Source organism: Gekko japonicus, unplaced genomic scaffold, assembly GCF_001447785.1.
Source record: "Gekko japonicus isolate JY-2015 unplaced genomic scaffold, Gekko_japonicus_V1.1 scaffold1829, whole genome shotgun sequence".
Taxonomy (NCBI): domain Eukaryota; kingdom Metazoa; phylum Chordata; class Lepidosauria; order Squamata; family Gekkonidae; genus Gekko; species Gekko japonicus.
The window spans coordinates 313191-323867 of NW_015174894.1; the positions used below are offsets into that span (position 1 = coordinate 313191).

At 44.2% G+C, this 10677-nt stretch overlaps 1 protein-coding gene across 1 annotated transcript in view; it reads right to left on the minus strand.

Annotated features, from left to right (window-relative positions):
• Positions 1-9743, minus strand: part of FBXL17 (F-box and leucine-rich repeat protein 17) — a 254277-nt gene extending 244534 nt beyond the window's left edge. The window contains exons 1-4 of the mRNA XM_015424957.1: positions 8889-9743; positions 6436-6558; positions 4897-5154; positions 3856-3987 (exon numbers count right to left, since the gene is read on the minus strand). Of these exons, the coding sequence (XP_015280443.1) occupies positions 3856-3987; positions 4897-5154; positions 6436-6558; positions 8889-9689 (1314 nt within the window). The 5' untranslated portion in view covers positions 9690-9743. The remainder of the gene's footprint in view (positions 1-3855; positions 3988-4896; positions 5155-6435; positions 6559-8888) is intronic.
• Between the last annotated feature and the right edge of the window lie 934 nt (positions 9744-10677).

Sequence of the window (10677 nt, forward strand, 5' to 3'; positions counted from 1 at the left end):
TTGTACCTGCACAGCCAATAAGGAACTTCCATTTCCACAGCACTCAGATGGGGCTATCCTCTAGGCACTGGATATAAAACCACTACTTTTCACCTTCACTTGGTTACACTTTGTCACTAATGTTCTTTCTCCTACATGGAAGTGGTCTAAGAACTTATGATCAATACTTGTTTAGGGCTAATAGAATTATTACTTATTAGAATTAATGTTCCATGTCTCACTCATTTAGAAGTGTTAATTTCAAGAAGCTAAATGATAATTGCCGACACAAATAGCTAATAAGCCATTATCATGGAACGTTGGTTATTCTTCATACAAAGCACATAAGATCATTACTATGTAAAATAACCTGTATTAAAAAAATTAAGATGAATAGTTTTGGAGCTTTAGTCAACTACATAGTACTCCTGCCGTTATGAAAAAAATCACACTGACCACAGTAAATAAACTTCTAAGAATTCTGACAAGGTAGCATCACTGCATTTCACTTCCAGCCATCTAAGGTTGTGCCCAAGACACTAAGGCATGTTATTAGTATTTCTAAAGTCAATAGTGCCATCTAAAGGTCAACAGAATAGGTACAGTTCCTACAGAATACTGACAGAGAGATAGGTAAAGGTAAAGGTTTCTCTTGCTCGAAAGCCAGTCGAATCCGACTCTAGGGTTGCGGTGCTCATCTCAGTTTCCAAGCCGAAGAGCCAGCACTGTCCAAAGACTTCTCCGTGGTCATGTGGCTGGCGTGACTAAATGCCGAGGCGCACAGAACGCTGTTACCTTCCCACCAAAGTGGTACCTATTTATCTACTTGCAATTTCTTGCTTTCGAACTGCTAGGTTGGCAGGAGGTCAGAGTGATAGGTAGTAATTAATACTTAACATTTTTAATACTAATATATGTAGTTTAAAGACATTGCAGCCAAGTGAAGTGGAAGACGTTTAGCTATGGTTTACTCCTCACCCCAAAATGTTACGATGTGTCATCTTTTGGAACTGGCTGAAGAATATAAGGCAGTCTCCATTGTTTTTCTTACATAGTTCTCCAATTTTGTAACCTGGCTTTATTTCATTATCTGTTTTAAGTGCATTGTTCTTTAAGAGCCAGTGTGGTAGCAGTGAAAGTTTTGAACTAGGACCAAGTTTGAATCTCTGCTCTGCCACAGAAGCTTGCTGGGTGACCTTGGGCCAGTCACTTACTCTTAGCCTAACTTAGAAAGTGAGAAACTGGCTGTTGTATTTGAAAGAAGTAGAGCATTTGCATGCTGAGAGACATGACTTTCTGGTATAAAAAGGAAACCTAGGAAGATTTCTTAAAAGAACTCAGAAAGGAGAAAACCATCCCAGACTAGGGCAGATTCCCTTGAACAACTGCTTGAAGGAGCAAGACAAGCAGTAAAGTTTCCAGCTGCTCAAACACAGCACCACAACGCAGAAGTGCATCACACAGCAAGCTTAAACAGCAACTTGGGCTGCAGAGAAGTTTGATTGCCTCTCCTATTTTCCATGCAGCATTCATTCTGATACCACTCCACAGCACCTCCTCAAGTCAGACTTGCAAGACAACGTCCTAGTTAACATTAAAATCATAGGGAGGTCACAGAGAAACTCCCCAACTGGAAGAAATTAAGGATACAATATAACGGTCCACTGTGAAAGCCAAAGCAATAGTGGAACAACTTTGCTCCCTTAGCCAAGAAACCACTCTTGTGGAAATGTACCCCTATTGTTACAAAGTCTGACCTGACCCAAGTAGCAAAAAAGTGTGGCTCTAGTGCAGATGCCTCTGCCATCAAAGTTGGCAACAAGCAGAAATGTTAAGACTTAAACCCCCAAATTTCTTAAACTGTGCCAGAGATACTTTTATGCTACACCACTAACATTTTGCTTTATTAAAAAACTTGTAAACGTTCATAAATAGATTAGTAGCCAGTATTGCCTGCTTGTGTAGTATGAAAAAATCTTCTACTGCAGTGTACCCTCCAAGCTGAAAATGTATGAGCTTTGAACTATTGCATCTTTATCATATGCACACGCTTACTTTCTACACTGCAAGACTGTGCATAATTCTACCTGCTGTGACAGTGCAGGTGCCAATAAGAAACAGGACTTTAGTTACTATTGTCAATTGCCTCAGAAATCTTTGGGTTGAGATAATTTTTTTTTTTAAATGCCAGTATGAAGGTCCAAAGGAAAAAGGGGCATTACCCATGGAACAGAATATAAAGCAGAATCCTGATAGAGCAATGAACGATAGGCTAGGAAATTTCTGAGACACTGAGCATTCAGCATCTCTAGAAATATAGTACTTGATACTTAACATAAACCATAAGGCTTGTCCACTTCTGGATTGCTTGTAAGGTAGAACTCGAGGGCATCCAATGAAGCTGATGGGCTGTAGATTCCAGATCGACAAAAGGAAATACTTCTGTATACAGAGAGTAGTTAGAGTGTGGAATTTGTTGCCAGAGGATGTAGTGATGGGCCACAAGCATATTAGACAGCTTTAAAAAAGGATTAGATAGAGGATAGGCCTACCAGTGGCTACTAGCCATGGTGACTAAACGAAACCTTCATATTCAGAGGCAGTAAACCTCTGATCACCAGTGCCAGGATGCAACATCAGAGGAAGGCGTTAGTTTCTTTGCCCTGTTGCTGGATCTCCAGAGGAACTGGTTGGCCACTGTGTGAGACAGGATGCTGGACTAGATGGACCACTGTTCTGACCCAGCAAGTTTCTTCTTATGTTCTTATGCATTTCCTCATCAAAACAAGAACATTTCCTGAAGCGTTTCTCAAGCCATCTTGAGGAAATTCACTCTTGATTCCCATAAGAACCAAGCTGGGTGAAAACATACTTAAGAATTTTATGTGCAGTAGTTTACCTTTTGTGCGTTTACAGCTACATAGTGATATATGTTAAATTTCTTAAAGATCAGAACAATATAGAACAAGGCATGCACTATGCTGATTTATAAGGCTGCTCAGATACCATCTGTAATACATTTCTGATAAACTTAGCAAGGCAAAATCACTTGGCATTGTACACAATCTGAATTTTCAAAAGTACTCTGCAGGAGTTCAGAAGCATTTTGTTTCCTACACAGCTTATGCTACACAGCCTCTAATTTGGTTAGCATATCAAATTACTTTAATGTAGTATAAGTTTGCCTTGATGCTTCAAATTCTCATGAGAAATACATCTAGAACTTAAAAGACATTGGATAATCAATTCCCTCAAAGCTTCTGCAAAAAAGTATTCAAGAAGGGCTATAACAAAAGATAAAAGGAAGGAAAGCTTGAGATATAAGTATGAAAATATTGGTTCTCCGGATTCATTACTTATACCCACTGTTTATACCATTTTGTGCTTTTTTTGTATTAAAGAAGGTGCCAGTACTTGAATAAGGTTGCACCAATTCCTCACTCGGGACTTGGGAGAGCCTCCCCACCAAGTACTCTAAAGAATATTCAATAACCACCAGAAAGATTTTGCAAAGGAATTCATTACAGAAGCAGTAGTCCTGCCAAAAATAGCAATGCCTTGCTAGCAGACTAAGTTTATGGACTACTTAAGCAATGCACAAAACAAGCAGTTCTGCAGCTACCATGAGCCTCCGGAAATTTTAGATAGCTGTCAAATAGTTTCGGTTCTAAACAGAAATATGCCACCTTTGAAATACAGGACAACTTTGAGGTTCAGTTGTGAATCACCCTATACAGTAACGTCTGAACACCAAATTAAGTTTCTATGAGTTAACCCTTCAGAAACCAGTTAGCAGAACATGCACTGATAATGCTTTGGAAGGCAAGACATGGGGGGAAGGTACAGGCACTTTTAATCTAAATATAAAGTACTTACCAATTTGTTTTCTTGCATATATATTCGTTGTAGCTTTAGACAACCTTTAGCTATTACTATCATTCCTTCATCTGAAATCTTGTAGCATTGCCCAAAATGAATATCTTTCAGTTCTCTGCACTTGGCGCCCAGCTGCAGATGAAGTTAACATTACATTAATATACACACTGTATTTTCATTTGCATTGAATATACATTACACATTGAAATATTACAATGATACAGAAATAATTTAGATTCTACTTACGTTAACTAGGACTCCAAAACCATTTGAGTACTAAAAGCAGGATTTGCCCCAGGCAGAAAACAGCTACCTGTGATGACTGGTTGAACTCACTGGCATCTATATACACACGACTTAATTCTTTGACTTCTGGCTAAAATAGACTGATCCATTGTCTTTTTAACCCTTTTATGATGCTATTTTTTCCAAAACATTTTACATTATCTTCAAAGCCTTCAGTCAAAGCAGCAGCTTATAAATACAAATAAACACATTAATTTTGACACTAACAACCCAATCCTATGTAGGGTTCCCATTCCAAGGCAGGGGTGAGGGATCCCCTGCTTTTGGGGGGGCGGAGTTGTCTGCCGCTGGCCAGTGGGGGAAACCCTGCCCCCAAACAGCAACATCACATGGCAACATTGCCAATGATGCTCTGATTTGGGGGCAAACTCTGGTTTGAGGGCGATTTTACCATAGAACTTTGCCCTCAAACCAGATCGTCGCCGTGTGATGACCCCGATGTGATGACATCACTTCTATGTGACATCACTGCATCAGGGACATCACCGTCCAATGTCACTGTTTGGAGGCAGAGCCCCACCCCACTCCCAGAAGGCTCCCTCCCACCTCCCGCCAGTGCTTTGTGAAGACCTGGCAACCCAAATCCTATTATATCCTATGCATATTTTCTCAGAAATAATTCCCACCATGTACAACAGGCCTTACTCCTATATAAGCAAACACAAGATTGCAGCTTAACCAGTTTTAAAATTAAATGCTTAAATATCAAAAATATCTTCACTGCATAAAACTTACCTGCTTGAGTCCTTCATCAGTAAGCCTGTCTTGATTGCCCACGTGCACTTTCTGCAGCTGAGGGCACTGTGAGGCCACAGCAATTATGGATGTGTCAGACAACTGTTTACATCTGTAGGCAGTATACCTCAGAAGTCCAGGACATCTAAATGCGAGCACACATACTCCGGTATCTGATATATTACGGCAATCTGATATATTGATTTCAGTTATATTCTGACTTCTGGATGCAATTTTTTCCAGTAATTCATCAGTGACCTGTCAACAAAGTCCAGTTTGCAATATTAACATTCCCATAACCTGTTGTTTTGGAACATACACAAACACAGCCAAAGTCAGATGTGATACAAATTCTGGATTTCTGACCATGCTGGAAAGCATTTTCGTAACCAAACAGGACTCACCCAACACAACAGTAACTTCACTATGTCTAGTCTTTGTGCTGTCCAGAGCCACTTAAATTATGAAAGTTCCTAATGGTTTCCCAATGCTAATAATCCCAGTTCAATAACAGTATCTGCAGGATCATTTTAACAGCTGCACTGGGCTTAGTTTATTTTGTCTCCTGCCTCCATTCCATCTCTAAAATTCACCCCCCCCCAAAAAAAAACAACCCCACACCTCTGCTCAACACAACTGCCACTAGTAGGATATTGGGTTAAGACCCAATAAGGTATGTACTGGTTTTGACATCTAACGCTAAAAGCTGATACTCCATTGCTCACAACAGCAATCTGATCAACACTGTGGTCATCTATGGGGTATATCCCCAGAAGGGCACTATGCTCTGGAGAGAAGAACTGATGATCCCTTGCCAGAAAGTCTTTCAGCTGTCATCAACCAGAACCAGGACCTTTTTGGCCTTGGTGCCAGGCTGGAGGAACTCTCTGCCAAATGACATCCACACCCTCAGTTTCAGAGGGCTTGTATGACAGAGATATTCTGCCAGGTCTATGGTTGAGGGCAGCAACAGTTTCCACCAAGCCTGGCTTCTTCCCAGGTCTATGGTTGAGGGCAGCAACAGTTTCCACCAAGCCTGGCTTCTGCCTTTCTGTTCCCCCCACACACACCCAGGGTTAGGACATAACTTGATTCTTTAAATGCCATTTGTAATAGTTCAGAATTGTTTACTGTTTTAAATTGTTTTAGTTTGATTGTAATGTTTTACTGAAATGTTGTTCACCATGCTGAGCCCTAGACATAGCGGAGGGTGATTTATAAATCAAATAAATAATAAATAAGAGGGATCATCATAGATTATGTAATTATAATTCTCCAATTACACCCCATCCCACACAATACTGTTGTAATCACAAAGGTTAACAATACATGAGGACAGCACAGCCTTCTTGAAGAGCATTTCTCACCAAGATACTGTAGCGACCTTCAGCCTAAAGCCAGGCATTGAGGAAAGTCATCCCATTTCATCTATGAAAACTCAACAGGATATGGGCCTACAAGTACCACTTTTACCAGCAAGAAAACAGGAATAATTTTGAATTACCAAACAACATTGTTTTTCTTTTACTTCATTCATACCTGCTGACGGCTGCTGAGATCCAACTGTTTCCAGAACTGGAAATCTAAACAGAGATCACGCCAATATTTACAAACTAATGATGCTGAAAGACATCGCTCATTCAAGGATAAGTTGGAAAATATCTATGGAAAGAAAAAGGATAGTTATAAGAAAGTCAGATATCCTGAAATCATTTCTACTAACATATCCCTCTAGTTACTGTATACCTGAAGACTAATCTTTGCATTTACATCTTATATGCATCCCTAACAGTAAATCCACTTACTGCCAACATCATAACCATTATAAGAAGCATTTAATGTACATAGCTACAATCAAGCTATACCTTAGGAAGCATGTCACACCCACACAGATGAACAGCATTATGCTGTGTTTGAGGCTTCGAATCTTGGTCATCAACTAACAGTTGTAGAAGACCATTGTAATAAGTGAGGGACAAATGGAAGAGAAGCACTTCCATCAAAACTACACAGCGGCCTACCGGCACATTCTGCTACCTCATGGATGCGATCAGACAGCGTGCTGGGAGCGGTTTAAATTGCTCCGGTCCCGATGTGTGTTTTTTTTAACCTGGAGAATTGCTATCACACTCACCTCCTTGTTCTGGATCGCTGCGCAGCCACATCGCTCCCCACCGTCCACACGCGGGAGCGTGCGTCAGTGTGTTTTCTCTCTCTCACACAGTTTGGGCATGCGCACAGGCATTTTTGCACATGCGCAGAACAGCAATTTCCACTTCCACCCAACTGCTGTAACACTTCCCTTTAAACTTTAAAGGAACACTTCCCTTTAAACTTTTACCCCGAAACTGGCCTCCGTGAGATCCCGACCTTGTCTAACCAACAAAACTAGGCACCAATTAAACATTGTTTTTAATAACACAGGAGTGGAGCTCCACCTGTGCGCATACTGCCAATGCTAAAATAAAATGGCAGGCGAAGAGCGGAAGCCTTGGGCTTCCTAGTGGAAGTAGCTCAACACCACAGGAGCGATCAGGCGTCAGAAAAGTGCGGCTAGAAGCGGAGAATCAGGACCTGGTAACAAAATACTCTGCTTTAAAGGGGGTTTGAGCCGGAAAGCAGCAGCTGGGACGGTGCGCGTGTGAACGTGGATATAAAATCCGTTACTGAAGCGTGCCAAAAGCGGACTAAACGGCCCATCTGAACACACCCCATGAGTCATTTCCCCACAGCTCTTTTTCTTCTGGTTTTGTGGATGAAGTGCTGGATGGTATTCTTTCGATACCAGATTTGGGCCAGGATGGACTTGCAACTCAAGGGTTTATTTGCTACCAAGTCTTCTTCTAAGAGAAGTATCTGTGATGAACGCAGTGTTTTGGGACACAAGGTTAACATACTAAAGCCACTCTGTAAAATCTAGTGGCTTTCCGTTTGTAAATATATTAGGGCTTTTCTGAAAGAAGACTAATTAATTCTGTTCTAAAATTCAATGGGAAAATACCATCATTTCTACCTTCAGTACCCTTTCACAGATCTCAAGGAGAAGAACAAAATGGATCTGAGTAAACTATAAATGCAAAAGTTAGTTTTAAAGACCTTAGCTATCTATCACCATGAAGAGGACTCAATAAGGTTAAATAACTTTTGAAGCACTTCAGAGCACAATCGGGGATTCTGCACTCCTGAGAACATGCCCTTGATGCCTCTTTCCTTCTTTGGCATTCTGGGATACTTCAGCACAAGCCAGTACCCAGCAGTTCCAGTATAACAGAGTTATGTAGTACTATTGACATTCAAATGGAAATTTTACCAAAACTGAAGAACACAGATTAAAGAATGACAGCAATTTCCATAACACAGCCATCTATTGCTTCTTTTGAGCAATTACAAAGAAGTATTACTCTACAGTCTTCAATAATAGCTTGCATGTAGTGGAGATTTTCTAGCTACATTACAAGCAAGCATTAAAACATTCTGGGTGACCTGATTCAGTTGAAGTCTAAAGATACTTCAAATCTTCTCAGATGAAAAAACCTGACTTGCACTATATGTGTATGACCAAGAATCCTATGCATTATACTGGAGTCAGTCCCCACTTTATTCCCTGGAGCTTATGAAAAAACCTGACTTGCACTATATGTGTATGACCAAGAACCCTATGCATTCTACTAGAGTCAGTCCCCACTTTATTCCCAGATATTAATGCCCATTCCATAAATCATGCAGTGTTCTTGATTCCTTGCCAACCAGAAGTGCAAACAGCATGCCAAAACAGCAGGTGAGAAGACATAAGTGCAGAGGATACTAAATCCAACCCACTGGCTCAAACAGAGACATACTCTTGGAAGGCTTTTAAGAATCAATACCAAAAACAAAACACCCCTCCAGCAGGAGCATCCCAATGGAAATGGATGCCGCAACAGGGCCAGAGCTCAAGAATGGCAGCGGTTACCCGAGAGCTCCCACTTTGGCTACCGGCTCTGCCAACCCACCTTGAGAAGAATGGAGGGCGGCAGCTGGTTGATGTCCGGGGAAGGCGGCTGGGGCTCTGGACAACAGTCGCCAGGGTTTTCGGGGGGCTCCTCGCAGTCCGGCTCGCGGGACTCCTGCTTCTCCCTCCCGCCGAGCTCAGGGAGCTGCGAGGCGGACTCCGACTGCGCCACCCCCCTCCCGCCCCCGGTCTCCCCGCCCGGGTCTTTCGGCGAGGCTTCGAGCTGGGCGCAGTCCGAGGCGCAGGGCAGGGGGCAGAGGTGCGACTCGGGCAAGGCGCCCTGCTGGCAGCCGGCGGCCTCAGGGGGCGGCGAGGGACTCTCGGCTCCCACCCCGGTCGGGCCAGGGGCGCAGCGGGGCTGCTTGCAGGGAGGGCAGGCGGGCAAGCCGACTCCTTTGCGCTTGCACACCATCTCCGCGCTGGCCTCGCCAGTCTGCAGCGCGGGCGCCAAGAAGCCCCGCGGAGGAGGCGGCGGCGGCGGCGAAGGGAACAGCAGGTCGGAGAGCAGCAAGCGGCGGCAGCGGCGACTCCGCGCTTCCCAAGCGGCGGCGGCCAAGGGCGACAGGCGCAGAAGACGGCGAGCGGCGCGCTCCTCCGGGGCCTTCAGAGAAGCGTACGGCGGCGGCTCTTGGCGGGAGGGCGGGCTGGCGCTGTGGACGAGGAAGCAGAGCATGCAGGGCCCGCGCAGGAAGCAGCTCCGGCTCCGCGGCGGCGGCACCACCTTCCCCCTCAGGGGGCGACTGCGCCGGCGGCTCCTATCCGCGTTCAGGTTGGTTCCCTTCCGCGAGAAAAAGTGGCCCATATAGGAACCAGAGCCGCCGCCCGGCTGGAGCCTCCCCCGGCGGCGTCAGCGGCTCCTCAAAGCATGACACACACACACACACCCCTTCCCAGACCCGCCGGTCGGTAAGAGGACCGGCGACCACAACACGGCAGGCTTCTTCCGGCACTCTAAAGCAACCGGAACTTCCGCCACGGCTTCCATGATCCTCCCAAAGAGAAGCTTTAAAAAAACCGCACAAGGAGGTATAAGAGGAGTTCCAAGTAAGTTTCACTTCCGGCTACCGTTAGGACCGTCCATGTGCGGGGCAGGGGAAGGTTCAAGTAGGTAGGAAATGGAAATGAAACAAGGTGGGGTGAAACTGAGAGGCTCCCTTTGATTGCCAAGTGGGGCTGCCCCTCCCCCCAAGTGGAATTCGTTAATAGGAAAAGATGCAATCAATATAGAAGTTTAAAAGTGTCATTCAGGGAATGAGTGCTGAACAAGCAAGTGCTACACAGAACCATTTCAAACAGAATTAAAAGCAACCTTCGGTCCATGTTCCTTCAGGGTCTATGGTTTGTGCACAAGAGACAGGTTGCAATTGACCAGCAGGCTCCTTTCCAGAAAATCTATGCTGGAATAAAATCTTGGCAGCGTTCTGTCACTAGAGTCTAGTTTATCTTTCCTGCAAACATCTTTCTGGGGTTGCCAGCTCTGGATTGGGAAATACCTGGAGATTTGGGGGATGGATCTTCTTGGTGATGGCAGGGTTTGGGGAGGGGAGGGGAGGGGAGGGGGGAACCTCAGCCGGTTATGATCCCCTGGAGTCCATCCTCGAAAGCAGCCATTTTCTCCAGGGGAACTGGTCTTGGTCGTCTGGAGAGCAATTGTATTAGCAGCAGTCGACCTTCAAGTACTACCTGGAGATTGGCAACCCTGCCCCTTTCATTATGTGGCCGGGTACACTCTTCATTCTGTCGATGAGGTTCCATTTACTGGGACCCAGTTATAGTCTTCTTTTTTTCCT